Consider the following 20,175-nt stretch of genomic DNA (forward strand, 5'->3'; position numbering starts at 1 on the left):
TTATAAGTGGGTTGAGGTGGGTAGAGTAGGCAGTTTTAACCCCTTCACTATACGATTACTTATTTTTCGTTGTAATTATAAGTGGGTGGAGTGGGCAGGTGTAATTCCCCTTCACTATACGATAACTTATTTTTCATTGCAGTTAGCCTACCACCAGATAATTTTATTCAACAGTTGTCTTCATCTCTGTAGTGCGTTTACTCTCATATGATAAGGATCCCCAATTCCTTCCAGCTCAGTTGATGGCCAGGTATAGTCAGATTGAAAAGAAAATTTGACTGGTAACCAAGGAGACTCATTCCTGCCTTATAACTAAAGGTCATCGAATTTCATGGAACCTGTACTTAGTATTTAACTTGGGAGAATAGTTCAGTTCCCTCAGATAAAAAAAAAAATGGTAATTAATTCGTAAAGTAAGGCTATATCTAACCTTTCCAGTTCAAAAAGTTTATCCTGACATGAATAATAATAGATCGCAATAAATGAATAAAAATTATGAGATGGAAGGGATTGAGGAGGTGAGGAGGGTTATTACTAGTCAGAGTTAAGTTGTAGCTGATGAGAGTGAGAGTCAGGGCTGGTTAGAACTATACTCTTTTCATATTAACTTGGCCAGAAATATCCCTCTCCGTCTTGAATCTTGAGTGCTCAATTGTAACAGTAGATTAACGTAACGAATATATGGTGCTAGTAACGAAGAGGTGCAATGGAAATACATGAAGAGTCGCGGAGTTGTCTCTTTTTGCCACTGAGCTACGTGAAGTGAACTACAAAAAGACGAAAATCTAGGCCAAGTTAAGGTGAAAAGGGTATAGTCATATGTGGTCAGGGCATCACAGGCTGGGGAAGGAGAGGTAAGAGTGGGACAAGTGGTCATGTTAGATCTGGGTAGGATAGAGTGGGTCAGGGTGATGAAAGTAGATTGAAGTTGGTCAGAATAAATCCACCGTAATTATTATTATTATTATTATTTCACTCATCTTAAATGTCAGGACCAACTGCCTAGCCCCATGCTCCTACGCTCCTCATGGGGCAACGTAGGATTGGATGATGGATGGATGGATTATTATTATTATTATTAGGCAGTGTTTCTTCAAGTAGAGATTAGTATATATCTGAAAATGATGGTGTTGGCACTTGGCAGTGCTATTCAGGTATTAAACATGGCCCCCAAATTCTAAGAAATGGAAGTACAGTATGTGAAAATGTTGGTCGTGAATTCCCCATAAGGTGTAAATGCGAGATGAAATGATTTGCCAGAGTGAACAGTGACATGAGAAGACATGTGTAGAATTATGATGTAGAATTATATGCCGTATCATGAATAGCTTATAAGGGTGCGTTAAAATAGTGTGTGATTGTGTGATATGGAATGATTGAGTGTCTAGAATTGATAAAAAGATACGTGGATAAGAAATAGAGAGAGTTATGGAAAGGGGATGGGCCAGGAATGATTAAGGGAATACACAGATCACAAATAGAGGGAGTTATAGGAAGGTGTGGATCTAGGTGGAAGTAGAGGGAGGGAGTGAAAGATAATGTGTATCACAGAGACCAGAATATCGATGATGGCGAGAGGCGTGTGTGGAGCTGAGCAAATTAGAATGAAGTGATGTGTTAGGGATGACTCGTATAACCAAATCCAGTTCAAGCCAACCATATTCAGCCTAACCCAACCCAACCCAACTCAACCAGCCCAGCCCAAATCAAGTTACAGGCCAATATAACCAGACCCAGCCTAATCCTAACTCAAATCAGGCCAACCCAAGCCACCACACACTCGCCTCTAACCCAGTCCAGGACCATCACAAAGTCTTTTGACTCTGAAATGTCCCACAACCTAACTCAACGCAAGCCAGTCTAACAACACAACACAACCAGACCAAGCCTAACCTAACAAAACCCAACCCTACCCAGCCCTACTCAACTCAGTTCAGCTCAGCTCATCTCATCTCAGCTCATCTCAACACAACACAACACAACACAACTTCTCCCAGCCTCTCACCATTGACTCTAACCCCGTCCAGGACCATCGCCAAGCCGTTCGACTCCAAGATGTCCCGCGGTACCGCCATGGCCATTGTGCTGTTCACCTGGATGTACGCGTTACCTTGGTCACTCCTGCCGTACCTCGAGATCTTCGGCAGGTTTGTGCCAGGTGGGTTGGAGAGGGATGGAGGAGGAAAAGGGGGAGGGCCGGTTAGATGGGGGTTGGTTTGGGAGGGGTTAGCTTGTGTTACAGGTGAGGGGGAAGGATTGAGGGAGGCGAATGGTTGCTGAAGAGGAGAAGGAGAGAGACAGGGTTGGATGGGTGGGGGAGATGGAAGGAAGAGAAGAGTTGGTTGGGTAAGGAAGAGGGGAAGAAGAGAGGAATGGTTGGGTGGGGGGAGAGATATCTTCGGTAGGTTTGTTCCATCATCATCATCACCATCATCATCATCATCCTTTTTTATTTTATTTCTCCATTCCCCCACCAGAGGGCTTCCTAACCAGCTGCACCTTCGACTACCTGACCGACAGCGACGAAACTCGAGCCTTTGTGGCCATCATCTTCTTCTTCTGCTTCTGCATCCCCTTCTCCCTCATCGTATTCTTCTATGGACAGATTTACAGCCATGTCAGCGCTCACGAGAAGGCCATGAGAGAACAGGTGAGGTAGACAGATAGTCAGATAGATAACAGAGGTAGTAGTAGTAGTAGTAGTAGTAGCAGCAGCAGCAGTAGTAGTAGTAGTAGTAGTTGCAACCACAGTCTCATCTGAATGTGAACCCAGTGGAGTGCAGGCTGACGCTACCGCTCTCCTGCAGGCCGCCATCTTTATTTTGGGGGACAGGGAATTGATGGACGTTTGTATAACCGGGCATCTCCACCACCAGATTAAGTCAGCGCTACCTCATGAAGGCATCCACCTCCAGCACCACGTACATACCGTACATACATACATAAACAAATTAATAAAAGACTTCACTCTCTCTTTCTCTCTACATACATACATACATATACACACACACACACATACATAAAAAAACAAAAGACTCTCTCTCTCTCTCTCTCTCTCTCTCTCTCTCTCTCTCTCTCTCTCTCTCTATGTGTGTGTGTGTGTGTGTGTGTGTGTGTGTGTGTGTGTGTGTGTGTGTGTGTCACTGCCACAGGCCAGGCGTATGAACGTCCAGAGCCTGCGTGGTGTGGGTACGAAGTAAGAGCAGATGTAACTGTTTCACTTTTTTTTTCTCCCTTCCCTTTCTCTCATTCTCTCTAGCTCACTTTCATCCGCCAGGCCAAGCGTATGAACGTTCAAAGTATGTGTGGTATGAGTTTGACTGGGGAGAAGAAACACAAACTCTGTCATCCTCAATTCCTCTCTTTCTCACTCTAGCTCTCTCTCTAACTCCCTCTGTCACTGCCACAGGCCAAGCGTATGAACGTCCAGAGCCTGCGTGGTGTGGGCACGAAGGAGGAGCAGGAGAAGTCAGCTGAGTGTCGCATCGCCAAGGTGGCCATGGGCATCTTCTTCCTCTTCTTCATCTCGTGGTTCCCCTACGCCTGTGTCGCCCTCAACGCCTGCTTCGGTAACAGGTAAGATTCGGTTTCGGACCTACAGTCAGATAGTGGAGTCCGTTCGCCTCCCCTCCATCTACAAAACTGTTACCCTCAAGTCTATACTTCTGCTAATTTCATCAACGTCCGCTTTGGTAGCAGGTCTTTCTCTGTTCTGTTTCCAAACAAAACTTTCTTAGTTGACAGTAATCTGGTGTAATCAGTGAAGCTGTACTTTGTGTCACATTAAGTTGATTCTGTTTAGCATTTGTTGGTCTGTGTTTGCTGTCGTCAGTGAAAGATTTCTTATTTTTACCACCCGCGATTACGAAGCTGGTATTGCTTTCAATTTGTTTGTCTGTGTGTCTGTCCGTGTGCGTGTCTGTTAACACGATAACTTCGCAACCGCTCAAGATATCATCACAAAATTTTACAGGTGTGTAGTAGAGATCAAAATCTCTTACGAGTTCGAAATTGGTGAAAGTAGGTCAAGATCTGTGTGTCTGTTACCACGTTAACGTCGCAGCCGCTCAAGATATCATCACAAATTTTTGCAGGTGTGTAGTAGAGTTGAAAATCTTCTATGATTTCGATATTGGTGGTAGTAGGTCAAGGTTAAGGTCATATTCCGAGCCGCGCTAGATATGTCTCGGCAGTGGCAAGTATGATTCCTCCCTCGGGGAGCCCTCTAGTTAATTGATTATATGTTTACTTGCTGGTTACAACTGCATCGCCTCCTTACGTTTCCCATATACATAAGTTTTGAGTTATTTGTGTTTATTTGTTTATATATCTATTGTATGTGACAGTATCGCGTGCTTACTCTCCTTCGCCAGGGCGGGCCTGACTCCCTTGGTGTCCATGATCCCCGCCTGCACCTGTAAGATTGTGGCGACCTTTGACCCCTGGGTGTACGCCTTCAACCACCCCAGATATAGGTGAGTACACACACACACACACACACACACACACACACACACACACACACACACACACACACACACTGCTACGCTATACATTCTTTCCATAGCAGCTCTTCTTGACGAGTACCAGATTGCTGAGTTAATCAATTGTTACATCTCAGCATTCAACCCAGAGATAAAGGAATTTTAGTCCGTTAGAGTAAAATAGTATTGGTAAGGTTAGGTTAGTTTTGATTATAATTAGGTTAGTTTAGGTTTTGTGGGGTTTTGTTTTTAACCCTGTGTCAAACTTCAGGCTGGAAATACAGGTGAGTAGGTTAGCTTAAGTTAGTTTAGTTAAGGTTGGGTTATTTTAGGCTAGATGAGGTTAGAGTATGATAGTGAAGGTTTAGTTAGGTTAGGTAAGTTTAGAGTGTTAGTTTAGTTAAGTTTAGATTATTTTAAGTTAGGTAAGGTTAGATTAAGTTAGTTTAGTGATGGTTAGGTTATTTTTGTTAGGTAAGGTTAGATTAAGTTTGATTAAAATTAGGTTAGTTTAGATTAGAAGACGTTTATTCATAACTCTGTGTCAAATTTCAGACTGGAGCTGCAGAAGAAGATGCCCTGGTTCTGTATCCACGAGGAGCCTCCGAAAGACAACTCCTCCCAGGCCACGGAGAAGGGGGCATAGGCACGAAGGACACACACACACAGACACACATGAGGTAGGACACACACACACACGAAGCAGAACACATACACACGATACGGGACACACACGAAGCTGGACACATACACACGAAGCGGGACACACTCACACTCATACGAGGAACGAATTACATATAGGTGATACACACATACACACACATGGGACACAAAACACACACACACACACACACACACACACACACACACACACACACACACACACACACACACACACACACACACACACAACCTGGTTTCAATTCTGGACCTCACATTCGGTTACGTGCATGGATGTTTCTCTCATATAATTTTCTCATTGAAGTATCAGTAGCAAGACGCGTTCCTCACTTAGCATGGAGTGTTGAGGTGTGACTAGTAAGCATTAGTTTTTGGATGCATTTCTAACAACTAAATAAGAACGATATAACTAACACATCTGTAGTGGTAATATTTTTGCTGTTGTCCATTTTTCTCTGGGTACATTTCTGACTGTATAATGAGAAGGATTTATCTAGCTGAAATATGCGTGGTAGTTTTCTCTCTCCTGTCCATCTTGTCCACTTGTCACACTGAGTCAGCCATTATAGTGACCTCTGCCGGTGTAATATTTCTTAACTGTTTCACCAGTTGTTGTTAATTGTTGCCATTAAATATAGGCACCAGAGAGACTGACTGTGAGTGAATAAAGTTGCTTCCTCATCTTCTCCGGCGTGACCCCACTAGACCAGGTTCACGTCCTATATCAGCTTTTCCATGGAGTTTGGAGGTTTGATTTTGTTAAGGCATTTTTTACTACTCTCATTATACCACACCAACACAGCATAAAGATACCTCCGTTAATACCAGTACGGCATATTACGTTAGAGATGGTATTATTGTATACTTGGCATAAAAACATCTTCGCTAATACCATCACACCAGTCCTGGATGTGGCAGTGTTCTCAGTAGCATCTTATAGGTGGGTGCGAGTGCCCAAGTGGTGACATGCTGGGGCTGACGGTGAGAATCCTGCTGATATAATGAGTAGGACAAATAGACCCCAGGGACGGCCGTTAAAAAAAAAAAAAAAAAAAGACCACCAACTACTCAGAAACAAATGATGAAGTAAGAACAAAAAAAAAAGGAGCCGAGGAAGAAGTAGAAGGAAGAAGAAAAGAAGATGAGGAAGTATACAGAAGGAAGAAGAAAAACAATAAGAAAAAAAGAAGAAAAAAAACAAGAGCAAGAAGAAGCAAAAGAAGAAGAAGAAAGGGAAAGAAAGAAAAGAAAAAGACATACGGTACAATGACAATAACTCCACCACCACCACCAATAACTACAGCAGTAAACTAAGCACGCGACGCACTCACTTGCTCTAAAGGTAAAAAACTCCAGCATTTCTCTGTATCTTGGAGCTGACGGCAGATTTTGAGACGACTGATCAACACTGCAACACTCTGCATTATGGGGATCAACACTGCAATACTGTGCAATTTGGGGAACGAGTCAACCTTTAGTGAAGTTAATAAATTCTCCCAGCACTGCAAAGATCCTGGAGTGCTTTTTTTATTTCTTGTCCTGAGAGAGAGAGAGAGAGAGAGAGATCACAGGGTGGAATGTTTTTACTCCTGAATAAAGTTGTGGTAACGGGAATAAATGAGAGAGAGAGAGAGAGAGAAAGAAAGAGAGAAAGAGAGAGTCACAGGGTGGAAGGTTTTAACTCTTACATAAAACTGTCTTGTTAACGAGAATAAATGAGAGAGAGAGAGAGAGAGAAAGAGAGCGTGACCATGAGATAAATAGCGGCATCAACATTAACACTGGGTTCCCTATGACTCAGTTAACTATAATGGCGTAGTGGTACCTGGAATTATATACTAGATTTGTGCCGACCGTGAGAGGGGAAAAGGAGGCTTAAAATTTTCCCCTTTCATTCGTGATGTCAAAACCAAACCCCAATCCTTTCACGGTGAGTACGGCATCTGTTCTACTTCCATGACTGTATTCACGTCAATTAATGAAGCTAACACCTCTTCCTAAGCGATTTATTTTGCTTATTACACCTTACTGTCCTCTAATGTGTTACTTAAATCATTCTAATATCACCATACTCTACATAAATAACGTACAAAACCATATTAACCAGCCGTATCTGAAAAAAATAAATCGGTAAAGAAGAGGTGTTAGTGAGCCTCGTTAACCGACAAGAATACGAGCCCATGAGAAGGGGGGTTAGATAATTATAGCCTTCACTAACCCCTCTGGTATTACAGAACGTAAAAAATCATTTGAAAAAGGAAAATAAGATATACATAAGTAACTGAAAGAATCCTATATGACATTGAGACTGGTGGATTTTCGCGCAGCTGAATAAAATCGCGTGTCAGAGGTTAGTATAAAGTAACAAGATGCATCCCTTCCTCTCATTATTACCCCGCCTCCCGTTGCCTACTGATTTCCTTGGTTATTCTCCTACGTTTTCTATAATATTGCCTTTCCGCTCTGCGCATTTTGCTTTTAATTTAACTGTCCATCCTTCTGTTGCTACTTTAGTGCCACATGGCCTCCGAGGGCTTGGTGCTAGCTTTTCTCACTATTCATTCATTCATTCATTCATTCAACAAGATACGCGTGGGTCCATATTAATCACTGCCTTTTGATGTTCATTTGTTTTTTTGTTCGTGTTATCATCGCAATTACTGTTTTTATAGAGCTGCCAAGTAACGGGTAATTTTGTACCGTGTCTGTGTCAGTGTGTTTAATTTTGATTACTTGATGGATGGGTGTACACTAAGTTACAAGTCATATGGTGTCCCGTAAACAAGGACACTATTTACGACGTTGGTGGTAGCCATATAACCAGATGACGCCTGGTGATTTAGTGGGTTTAGGCTCTTCAGTTGGGTGAAGTCTAAGGATTTTTGGATGAAGTCTAAGGATTTTAGAGAGAGAGAGAGAGAGAGAGAGAGAGAGAGAGAGAGAGAGAGAGAGAGAGGGAGGGAGAGGGAGAGTCACAGGATGGAAGGTTTTAACTACTGAATAAAATTGTCTTGTGTTAACGAGAATAAGAGAGAGAGAGGGGAGTAACACAGGATGGAAGGTTTTAACTCCTGAAAAAACTGTCGTGTGTGTGTGTGTGAGAGAGAGAGAGAGAGAGAGAGAGAGAGAGAGAGAGAGAGGAAAGTAGTATAACGGAGGGATGATTGTTCACATAGCCGAATGCCGCTTAGAAGCGAGTGAGGCTGCCAGTGCCACCTTGGCCTTGGATATCGGGACAGAGTCGCCTAGCGCTGAGCTTGTACGGAGACACAAGTATCTTCCCAAAGTTTAACGAATACATAGCGGGAAAAAAGATCCATTTGAAACACGCACTAGTAGAGATAAGTATTTCACTGTAATTCGTCAGTTGTAAGATTTATTCAGATGGAACTGTATGATCCTGATGGGGCAGACAAAAAATTAGGTGATGAATGGATACCCACTCCTGATTGGCCTATAGCGACAACATAAGGACTTGCTTAACGGTTAATGAAAATTCTGTTAAAAAATACTACAAATAATCGTCTGGCTATGGCCGTCATAATCGAAAAACAAGATACACATGATATTTTGTAATGGCGGGAAAATGAAACGTGTAATTTTTAAATGCTGGGAGTTTTATTTCTAAGTGTGGAGGTGCCGAAGTGACGATGTGCGGGCCGTAGTTTAACACCATCGTCCTCTCTCTCTCTCTCTCTCTCTCTCTCTCTCTCTCTCTCTCTCTCTCTCTTACAATATTTGAAAACACTTCCTCCAGTGTTTCAAACTAAGTGATAATAATAATAATAATAATAATAATAATAATAATAATGATAATAATAATAATAATAATAAAAGCAGTATCGTTTACAAAAGCTCCAACGTACTCGTATTTGCATGCGTCGGCCTTAGGTCATCTACTAGCGACTCTCCACTCTGCTCGTTCTCTGGCAGCATCCCTACTCAGTCCATCCTTCTCTTTTAGCTGACTTATAACAGTAATAATAATAATACTAATCATCATCATCATCATCATCATCATCATCATCATCATTATCACAAAAAAAAAGGATGCCACATTATTAACAAACATGAATGAGACGAAGACCCGTACAAAATATTCAGTTAATTCACAGATGTTTGTGTTTTGTTTCAGAATGTTGAGGACAGAGATGGCTCCATCGATTTCAGGTAACACATCAAATATCTGGATTCAGCAGTACCACGGAGAGGCATACCTCATGTGAAGTGATAATAATTCCTCCTACAGGTATGTACAGTGGAAGTTTTCTGTTCTTTCACGTCAACATAGCGGACTTTTTCCCTATTGCAGCTTATTATTATTATTATTGTTATTATTATTTTTACTTTTCGATGGCAGAATAAGGCATATGTAGCTTCCCACAGCACGTCCTCGTGACCAAAGTAACGATATTTCCGTCCTATTGCAACTTATTTCTGGCGGCTCTATGGCAGAATAGGACAAAAATACGGGTTTGCATCCTTTCCGTAGCACTTCTTCGTGACTAAAGTAATCAGATTTTGGCTCAGTTGCAGCTTATTTTCCGTAGCTCAGTGGCATATTAGAACAATACTACGGATTTGCATCCTTTCCGTAGCACTTCTTCGTGACTGGCACTGTATTCTTGTTTTAATGATTTGTTACAGCTCAGTGTTCAAGAAGGAGATATTTTAGACCAAGTTATAGTGAAAAGAGTATACTGTAGTTCAGAGCATCCTTTCCATTGCACTTCTTCGTGACCAGCATCATAATTCAGTGTTAATCTCCTCTTTTTAACGCAGCATTCAAGATGGAGAGAGAATTTTAGGCCAAGTTAAGGTGAAAAGAGTATAGTATCCTTCCCCTTCCAGCATCCAGCACCTCAGCACCGTCCACGGGTAGTACAATTTGGTCCGCATACTCGTCAGCCAAGGAAGTTCCCAAAATCTTTTTCTTAAGCGACTTACTTTTACCCGTTACACCTTACTTTCCTTCTTCGTGTTACATAAATCATTGTCATATCGCCATACTCGGCATGGCGTACAAAAGGATATTAACCAGCCACATCCAAAAATAAATCGCTGAGGAAGAGGTGTTAGGGAGGCTTCTTAACCGACGGGAATGCGAGCTGATGAGGAAAACAGTGACAGCCGTAGATCCGTAAACCATCAGTCTTTCATCCGATATTCAAGTTGACAAGAGTAGATACCAAAGTCGTTCAGTAGCCGTGGGTTGTGGTGGGGTTTTGGGATCGTCTTTGGGGTCGTGGGGTCGTCTTTGTGGTTCTGGGGTTGTTTGGGGTGTTTGGGAGTCGTCCTTGTGGTTCTGGGGTTGTTTGGGGTGTTTGGGAATCGTCCTTGTGGTTCTGGGGTTGTTTTGGGTGTTTGGGAGTCGTCCTTTTGGTTCTGGGGTCGTCCTTGTGGTTCTGGGATCGTCTTTGGGTTCTGGAGTTGTGGGTCGTGTTGAGGTCCGGGGGTTCTGTGGTCGTCTTGGGGTGTGGGGTTCTGAATTCATCTTTGGTGTTCTGGAGTCGTGTTGGGGTCCTAGGGTTTGGGAGTCGTCTTTGGTGTCCTGGGGTTATGGGGTCGTCTTTGGGGTCCTGGGGTTTTGGGGGTCGTCTTTGGGTCCTGGGGGTTGCGGGATCGTCTTTGGAGTCGTGGTGTTTCTGGGATCGTTCTTGTGGTGGTGTGGTTAAGCCTTCTCAGTGCTCTGGGTGGCGTTGTCCTTGGGGGCCTCCTCGTGGATACAGAACCAAGGCATCTTCTTCTGCAGCTCCAGCCTGAGGGACGGATGAAACACTTGATGATGTTCTCTCTCTCTCTCTCTCTCTCTCTCTCTCTCTCAATCACGTCCATTTCACGCGCACCTTTTAAAACCGGGGTGAATAATCTAATACAACCAGAGTTAAGAGAAAAAGTTATTATTCCAAAGCAGGGATATTCAACTGGCGGCCCGCTTCTCAAATCCGGCCCTTGAGTCTTTTATATTTATCCCTTTGACCGACTCAGAAGAATGAAAATAAACATATAAACAAGAGTAGAGCGGGAAGTTTTGCCTTTTTCTTTTTATTTGTGTATTTAGCGGAAAATGTGAACGCAGATAATATATGAGTTTCTCGTTTCTTTCTGTGTTTAAATGTTTAGATAGAGGGAAAAAATTGAGGGAAAATAATGTATGGCCCTCTTGTTAATCTGAGTTTCATAATTCGGCCCTTCTTCTGGAGTGGGTGAATAGCCCTGCTCTAAAGGATTAAAAGCAGCAACTCCAGGACAGATTTTGCTATGAAGTAGAAAGTGTATAATTTGGTTTGTATGTGTGTGTGTGTGTGTGTGTGTGTGTGTGTGTGTGTGTGTGTGTGTGTGTGTGTGTGTGTGTACTCACCTATATCTGGGGTGGTTGAAGGCGTACACCCAGGGGTCAAGGGTCGCCACAGTCTTACAGGTGCAGGCAGGGATCATGGACACCAAGGGAGTCAGGCTCGCCCTGTTGGGTGAGAGTAAGCACGCGATACTCTTATATACAGTAAACAAATAGATCATCATCATCATCATCATCCGGACCTCCTTTCCCACCCAAGGGCTGGGTGAGGTGTAGCAGTAAATAAATATTACTAAAAACGTATGTACATGGGAAACATAAGGAGGCGACTCAGTTGTAACCAGCATGTAAATAATTAAAAATTAGAAAGCTATGATTGATGATAGCAAATACAAACTAGAAAGCACTCAAAGAGCGCATACCTCAGTCAGTGCCATTGCCATTAAAAAGGATCTGGATCCGGATCCGTGGAGATAGAATCCCGATCCGGATCCATATCCGCCCCCAAATTTAATAAATTCTTGTCCCATGGCCCACCCATCCACAAAATTTCATTGAAATTCGTTGATATCTTTTTGAGGTATTGTGCAGGATACTTGGGATCCGTATCCGCCCCCAAATTTAATCACTCTTCCTTGGCCCATGGCTCACCCTTCCACAAAATTCATTGAAATTCAATGAGAACTTATGGAGATATCGTCTGGACAAATAGACGGACAGACAAACATAGGTGAATACGTAACCTCCCCCAGCTTCGTTGGCGGAGGTAACTAACAGGTGTTATACAGAATCAACCTAATATGACACACAAAACACAGCTTTACTGATTGTACCAGAACACTGACAACAACACAATAAGAAAGTTTCAGTTGGAAATAGAGCCGAGAAAGACTTGTTACCTAAGCAGACATTGGTGATGTCCATAATGCAAAAAAGAAATACATGTATAGCTGAGAGTAGCAGTTTTGTTGATGCAGGAGAGGCGAACGAACTTTTGTATTTGACTGTAGGGCCGGAGCCGAATCACACCAGTTATCGAAGCAGACGTTGATGATATTCATAATGCAAAAAAGATATATATATATATATATATATATATATATATATATATATATATATATATATATATATATATATATATATATATATATATATATACCCGAAGGTAATAGTTTTGTTGATGTGGGGAAGTCGAACGGACTTTAGTATCTGGCTGTATATAGGGAGCCGAATCTCACCTGTTACCGAAGCAAGCATCGAGGGCAACACAGGCGTATGGGAACCACGAGATGAAGAAGAGGAAGAAGATGCCCATTGCCACCTTGGCGATGCGACACTCAGCTGACTTCTCCTGCTCCTCCTTCGTGCCCACACCACGCAGGCTCTGGACGTTCATACGCTTGGCCTGTGGCAGTGACAGAGGGAGTTAGAGAAAGAAAGACAGAGGAATTGAGGGTGATACAGAGTTTGAGTGTTTCTTCTCCCCCGTCAAACTCACACCACACATACGTTGAACGTTCATACGCTTGGCCTGGCAGATGAGAGTGACAGAGAATGAAAGAGAGGGAGGGAAAGGGGAGAGAGAGAGGAAGGGAGAAAATAAAGGGACACATTTACTTCTGCTCCTCGTTCGTGCCCACACCACGCCGGCCTTGAACGTTCATATGCTTGGCCAGTGACAGTGAGAGAGAGAGAGAGAGAGAGAGAGAGAGAGAGAGAGAGAATCAGTCTTTTGTTATACTGCATATGTATGTATGTATGTGGTGCTGGAGAGGGATGCCTTCATGAGGTAGCATTGATTTAATTTGGTGGTGGAGCTGCTCGGTTATACAACTGTCCATCAACTCCCTGTCCCCCAAAAGAACGATGGCGGGCTGCAGGAGAGAGGTAGCTTCAGCCTGCACCCAACTGAGTTCACATTCAGATGAGACTGTGGTTGCAACTACTACTACCTCTGCAGTACTACTATCTCTGTTATCTCTCTATCTATCTATCTGTCTACCTCACCTGTTCTCTCATGGCCTTCTCGTGAGCGCTGACATGGCTGTAAATCTGTCCATAGAAGAATACGATGAGGCAGAAGGGGATGCAGAAGCAGAAGAAGAAGATGATGGCCACAAAGGCTCGAGTTTCGTCGCTGTCGGTCAGATAGTCGAAGGTGCAGCTGGTTAGGAAGCCCTCTGGTGGGGAGAAAAGGAAATACTGTATGATAAACAAAGGATGGCTATGATGGTGTTGGTACAAATCTGTCGAAGATGTTTCTCCCACCCATCCAATCCTTCCTCTCTCCTTTCCCTCTCCCCCGCCTATCCGCCTGTCTCAGTCCTCCACCTCCCCCCTACCAACTCACCTGCAACACAAGCTAACCCCTCCCTAACCAACCCCCCAATTAACCTCCCCTCTCCCCTCTCCTTCTCCATCTCCCACGAACCCACCTGTAGCACATAGTTACTAACCCCTCTCTAACCAACCCCCATCTAACTTTCCCTCCACCATCCCCTTCTCCATCCTCCACCAACCCACCTGAAACACAAGCTAACCCCTCCCTAACCAACCCTCATCTATATACCTCCCCCATCTCCTCCCCCATCCCCCCACCAACCCACCTGTAACACAAGCTAAACCCTCCCAAACCAACCCCCATCTAACCGGCCCTACCCCCTTTCCTCCTCCATCTCCCACCAACCCACCTGGCACAAACCTGCCGAAGATCTCGAGGTACGGCAGGAGTGACCAAGGTAACGCGTACACCCAGGTGAACACCACGATGGCCATGGCGGTACCGCGGGACATCTTGGAGTCGAACGGCTTGGCGATGGTCCTGGACGGGGTTAGAGTCAGTGGTATATGGGATTGAAGTTGGTTAGGTTGGGTTAGCTTAGACGTGGTTGGGTTGGGTTGAGTTGGGCTGTTATCATCAAGTTGGGTTATAGTGGTGAAATTTTACTTATCTTTAGTGGTTGCGACAACTTTAGTGTATTCCGTATGTTAACATAAAATTATAGCTTTTTGCGTGGACACAGAAGCCTAAGGATATTAAACACATTGCCAAACAAAAACAAACATTCAAATGCCAGGAAGCAGCGTTAAATGTTGTGGACTACACTCGCTTTGCCTGATACCACAACATCCTTAAGAGGGAAATATGTGACTGGCTGTAGTACAAACCTAACTAAGGAGGGCACTCATAGAGCACAGACACACCGCACCCGAACTTTGAGCTTAACCATAGATCGATCTGCACCAAAATCGAATTACTTTCTCCCATCAACACACGCATTTTGTGCGCGACTTTTGTTTCAGATCGACTCTGGCATTCATAATATAACGCCATACCCTGAAACTTCAACTCATGACCTTTGATCATTGATAGCTGTGTCCCCAAACTGAATCACCTTTTCCCAGACTCACACACAAAACGTGTGCCATTTTTTTTTAAATCCAGATGGAATCAGGCATTATTGAGATATATTCTTAACACATATGCATTCATGTATAAAAGCATATACAGAGACCGACTCGATAATAATAGCTACGCCTCTGGCGTCTCTAGTTATTCTGTTTTTTTAGTGCTCTTTTTTTTTTTTCCTTTATATCCTTTTGTACCTCCCCATTCATCATCTTTTCTAAGCTATTTGTTTTAATGACATCTTTCAGTGGAGCTCCACATCTCAACAGGGTGACAGGACTAATTTTACTGTGGCAGGTGACAGGACTAATGCCAGTGGTGTCTCAGCACCGTGTGTCATTGCTCCTCTTTAGTCTCCACTTCTCGTCCACTGTGTCATTATCATTCCTTACCCCCCATGCCGTAGCCTGTCCCTTCCTTCCCCGCCCCGACCCACTTGTATCTGTCGTAGGCAATCATGGCGTTGGTGATGGCGGCACACGGGCCCGAAAAGCCTCCCAGGAGTCCATAGATGTCGCAGCCGAACTTTCCCCAAACAGGACCCTCGTTGAAGGAGTTGACGATGAACACGGGCGTCTTGAGCATCATAATGAAGTCCATCAAGGCCAGGTTGATTACCAGCATGTTGGACGGGGTCTGTAGGCTCTTGGCTCTGTTGGTACACAAACACATGCAGGTTTCTGTTTTAGTGTGCCATTTATCCTTATCGGCTGTTGGGGCGCGTGTTTGAGCCTCTAGCAATCCTAAAACAAACTTCTCTTACACTTACTGATACAGTAGTTAACCCAGACTGTCTTGTATGTATCAGATTAAGCCAGTGAATCGGGCTACAAACAGGAGAGGTCCCAAATACTGGTCTTGGAGGGAGAACTTATGGTGGTGAACGAGTTGGTCGATTTTATAAAATTTCCTCAGTTTCAGAGATGCATATGAACTTTACTCATTTTACTCTAGTGTATCCTAAAACTGACATCTCTCCATCTTGAATACCGAGTTGTAATAAATGAATGGCTCTCGAATATGATGCTAGTCACGAAAAAGTGCAATGGAATGGAGGTAAAGCCATAGTGTTGTATTGTTTGGAGCTACGTGAAATAAGGTACATGGACGATGATTTAGGCAAAATTAAGGTGGAAAAACAATAAACAGTAACCATAGTAAGGTTTAGTAAAGTCTCTGTACACCTTGATCCACACCGAGTTAAACGAATTACATAATGAAAAAAATATGATTATCAAACCGTAACACATGAGCTAAATAACGTCTCTGAATACTTAGAAGACTTATATAGCGTAAAACGTATGACAACCAAACTGTGACGTGCAGAAATTACAAAAAAGAAAGAAAAAAAAATAAAAAGAAAAGACCTGACAAATGCTGAGAGATATTCCCTTTGCGAAAACTCACGAAGAGAAAAAAAAAAATGACTTGCAGGGATAATAATTAAAGAACATGACTGTAGCAGAGTTAATATAAAATGAAAACAAAAGTCTGACTAGAAAATGAAAAAAATACCATAGCAGGGATACCATAAAATGAAAAAAAAAATTATAGCAAAGACAATTTAAGAAAAGTTTGGTTGTAGCAAGACAATGATTAAAAAAAAAAAATGTCTGTAGCAAAGATAACATAAAGAATCACAAACACGGATCAGCCGGTGCCAAAGCCAATAAACAGACAAACGTAAATAAATAAATGAATAGATAAACAAATAAGTAAATAAAAACTGGTCTATACACTCACGTAGCGAAAATCCATATGACGACGCCATTACCGATGAGAGAACCGGCCATTAAAAAGATGTAGAGGAGGCCCAGCATGTAGTGGTAGGCGGGGTTAGGGGCCTCAAACTTCTTCCAAAAGGGGTCCACGTACTCCATGTAATCTGGGGGGGTGTTCCAGCCTAGCATCTTTACTTCATACCGACTGTCTGCTACCAATGCTCCTGGCCTGTAGTAGTAGTGGTGGTAGTAGTAGTAGTAGTAGTAGCAGCAACAACAAGATAATAATTAATAATAATAATAATAATAATAATGTGAGTTAGGATCCAGAAACAAGGAAAGAGAGAAAAAATTGGGAGAAATATCAACAGCATACCCAGTGAAAAGGGTCACACATTCATTACCACACCCAAGCTCGCCGAATCCTGGCTCCACTTCACGAGCAAAACACCCTCTACGGTTTATGCGTGCGTGTGTGTGTGTGTGTGTGTGTGTGTGTGTGTGAATGTGGGTCTGAATCTGGGCGTAAGTGGGTGTAGATGTGACTGGGTGTGCGTGTTGGTGTGTGTGGGTGTGGGGGTGATAGTGTGGGTGTGGATGTGACTGAGTGTGGGTGTAAGTGGGCGTGGGTGTGGGCGGGCAGGACTTACGTGAGGGTGTAGGTGGCGTTGAGAAGCTCGGCCGGACCCCCTGAAGACTCAACCTCCCACATCTTGATCGCTTTACCTGTGGGAGGGAAAGTAAGGCGACTGAGAGGAAAAAGTTATTATTAAAGACGGCGAGACATTAAGACCTAAATTTATGCTTCTAGATTATCATACCTTAAAAATTAGAACTATTGTATATTCTGTTAACAGTCTATTAGGCAATCTATTCTAGTTTAATGCAGCTAGAGAATGTATTACAATTAGAGTAGTTTCAGTGTTTAAAGAAAGAAGAAAAACTGACGGGTTGATGCATCGTTGATTTTAAGAGTTAATTTGGGGTTGTTTTCTAGGTGTCTCTTGGAGGTTCTTAATATCCCGTCGTAAGTGGTTTATTTTGTGATCTACTCCTTAATTTCCTCTTTTATGTCCTCTTGCATAAATCGCTTAGGAGAGGTGCTAGGCAACTTACACCACTCAGAATACGACTCTCTCTCTCTCTCTCTCTCTCTCTCTCTCTCTCACTCTTTCATCACTTAGGAGGAGGTACTAGGCAACTTACACCACTCAGAATCCGTCTCTCTCTCTCTCTCTCTCTCTCTCTCTCTCTCTCTCTCTCTCTCTCCCTCTCTCTCTCTCTCTCTCATCACTTAGGAGGAGGTGCTAGGCAACTTACACCACCCAGAATCCGTCTCTCTCTCTCTCTCTCTCTCTCTCTCTCTCTCTCTCTCAACTACTATTACATCTACCACCACCACCATTACTGCTACTACTACTACTACTACTACCACCACCACCACCACCACCACAGACAACACACACCAAGATGGCTGAGGTGTGTATCAAGTGTAGGCAGCGAGAGCCACTACGTTTCCTGTTCCCTGATGCTGGCATTTATATATAACTAATCAGCTTAACAAAATGGGATTGAGTGGCAGTGCGAATCTCTTTGTGTGTGCTTCAGATTGCTTGTGTATATATAAATTGCCTTTGTTGGACGTCACTGCATACCTGCCTCTCTCTCTCTCTCTCCCTCTCTCTCTCTCTCTCTCTCTCTCTCTCTCTCTCTCTCTCTCTCATCGTGTCTTCCTCCATGCATCTCTCTACTTCTATTTTTGTCATCCCCCTATCTCCTTCACACACACACACACACACACACACACACACACACACACACACACACACACACACACACACACACACACACACACACACACACACACACACACACACACACACACACACACACACACACACACACACACACACACACACCGCTTGTTGGTGCAGTGGTAACGTTCTCGCTTGCCAACTGGTGGACGGGAGTTCGCGCCTCGCTCAGGTTGCGAAAAGTTTCACTGACGAAGTGGGTGGTTACTGTCCCCCTCGAGCAAGGGGACGGGTGTGTGCGTGTGTGAAGGTCACAGCCTTGCCCTTAGATCGGATTATATGAGCTCTCAGCTCCCTTCCGTGAGGGTAAAAACTGACGATCACGACCATCAAGTGATCCTGACCGACCCGGTGAATTACACACCAAGCTGAGTAAAATCGTCAGGCTATGGCAACAAAAATTAAAGAAAACATCGTATACTACTATATTGACAGAGTTTTATATTATGGAGGGGTTTGGTCTGCCGTTCATTAATCCCTCTACTCTATCAAAGACCTGTTCCCGCATGAAGAAAATCGTATGCTGCAGTTCTTTCACCTTAACCTGGTCCAGATTTTCGCTCTTTTGCAGCATATTTACCGTAGGTCAGTGGCAAGAACAAAAAAAGGTTACACATCCTTTCCATAGCACTTCTTGACTAGCATCATATTCTAGTGTTTGTTTTTCTATAGAGATATGGCAATTTTAGGTCAGGTTAAGAGAGAGAGAGAGAGAAGGAAAACTCGCCATCATGCAGAATAGGAAATCCTCTAACTAAATATTGACACACCAAACGTTTTATCTTTTATTTTTATTCTTTTTTTTTTATGTAAGCAGGTAATTGCATTTGCTTGATATCCTCACTAACAGGACTGGCAACAGGAAAGTGATTAGTTTTTTTTTTTTTTTTTTTTCTGCAAGGTGCTTTGACAGTGCTCGTATGTTTTTTTTCTATGTCCCAGTATTTCACTTTTTCTACTTGTCACTTTTTTTTTTTTTTTTTTTTTGCTAACATTCCTAAGCATGTTTTTCGGCCAAAATGTTTTACCTCTTCTACTTTTCACTTTTCTTTTCTGGCTGATATTCCGTAGCTGAGAGAGGCTTGGTATGTTAATCTACCCTAATATTTCACCATTTCTACGTGTGACTTTCTTTGCAGGCTAATATCCCTAAGTTGAAAAGGGCTTGGTATGTTTCTCTGCCTCAGTATTCATCGTTTTTGCTTCCCACTCTCCTGGGATGAGAGGGGCTTGTTATGTTTCTCTGCCCCAATATTTCATCATTTCTACTTCCCACTCGCCTGAGCTGAGAAGGGCGTGATATGTTTGTCCAAATGTTTCGCCTCTTCCACTTTTCACTTTTCTTTGCTGGCTAATATTCTTAAGCCGAGAGAGGCTTGGTATGCTTCTATCCCCATTGTTGATGATCTGATTTGATGCGTCAAGGATGGGAGTGACAGCGATGCCCCAGGGGTTGTATTTTAACTGGTATTGGAGGCATCGTATAACACTTCTTTCTTAGCTACTTATTTTGAAGGTTGCACCTTAACATCTTCTTGTTTGTTACTGATGGAAATGTTGTCGGTATTAAAATGATACAAATAACACGAAAGATAAGAATGTTATTGTTATTGGCCTACCCTGGTCTTTCTGGCTGAGTAGACCCATCGACCACAAGCAAGCAGTCGATCTCTTGTAGCAGACGGCCCCCACCAGGGTCAGAACAGAGTCTTTCCACATGGCGAGGTGCCCGGAAACTGGAGGAGACATAGCCCCCCAAAGGATGAGC

At 43.2% G+C, this 20,175-nt stretch overlaps 2 protein-coding genes across 2 annotated transcripts in view; one reads left to right on the forward strand and one right to left on the reverse strand.

The window, feature by feature from the left end:
- The window catches only part of LOC145394411 (opsin, ultraviolet-sensitive-like), a 6,141-nt gene extending 986 nt beyond the window's left edge, over positions 1-5,155 (forward strand). Inside the window, exons 3-7 of the mRNA XM_080268281.1 lie at positions 2,028-2,158; positions 2,478-2,650; positions 3,410-3,576; positions 4,374-4,475; positions 5,040-5,155. Of these exons, the coding sequence (XP_080124407.1) occupies positions 2,028-2,158; positions 2,478-2,650; positions 3,410-3,576; positions 4,374-4,475; positions 5,040-5,130 (664 nt within the window). The 3' untranslated portion in view covers positions 5,131-5,155. The remainder of the gene's footprint in view (positions 1-2,027; positions 2,159-2,477; positions 2,651-3,409; positions 3,577-4,373; positions 4,476-5,039) is intronic.
- A 5,646-nt stretch (positions 5,156-10,801) lies between these two features.
- On the reverse strand, positions 10,802-18,093 carry LOC145394412 (opsin, ultraviolet-sensitive-like). Its single transcript, XM_080268282.1, has 9 exons — positions 18,060-18,093; positions 17,244-17,319; positions 16,616-16,822; positions 15,309-15,524; positions 14,154-14,284; positions 13,471-13,643; positions 12,702-12,868; positions 11,527-11,628; positions 10,802-10,924 (listed from the first exon to the last, which is right to left on the reverse strand). Exons 2-9 carry the CDS (start codon positions 17,303-17,305, stop codon positions 10,837-10,839), a joined length of 1,146 nt encoding a protein of 381 aa, XP_080124408.1. The 5' UTR covers positions 17,306-17,319; positions 18,060-18,093; the 3' UTR covers positions 10,802-10,836.
- Positions 18,094-20,175: the final 2,082 nt, after the last annotated feature.

The sequence above is a fragment of the Coenobita brevimanus genome, chromosome 27 (assembly GCF_032717465.1).
Source record: "Coenobita brevimanus isolate Jiangsu-jjx chromosome 27, ASM3271746v2, whole genome shotgun sequence".
Lineage (NCBI taxonomy): Eukaryota > Metazoa > Arthropoda > Malacostraca > Decapoda > Coenobitidae > Coenobita > Coenobita brevimanus.

Bases quoted from the DNA above. Each gene is read 5' to 3' on its own strand.
- LOC145394412 (XM_080268282.1), bottom strand. From the start codon at position 17,305: ATGTGGGAGGTTGAGTCTTCAGGGGGTCCGGCCGAGCTTCTCAACGCC. The intron at 16,823-17,243 runs GTAAGTCCTGCC...CTACTACTACAG, and splicing joins AACGCCACCTACACCCTCAC to GCCAGGAGCATTGGTAGCAG. The intron at 11,629-12,701 runs GTGAGATTCGGC...CTCACCCAACAG, and splicing joins GATGCTTGCTTCGGTAACAG to GGCGAGCCTGACTCCCTTGG.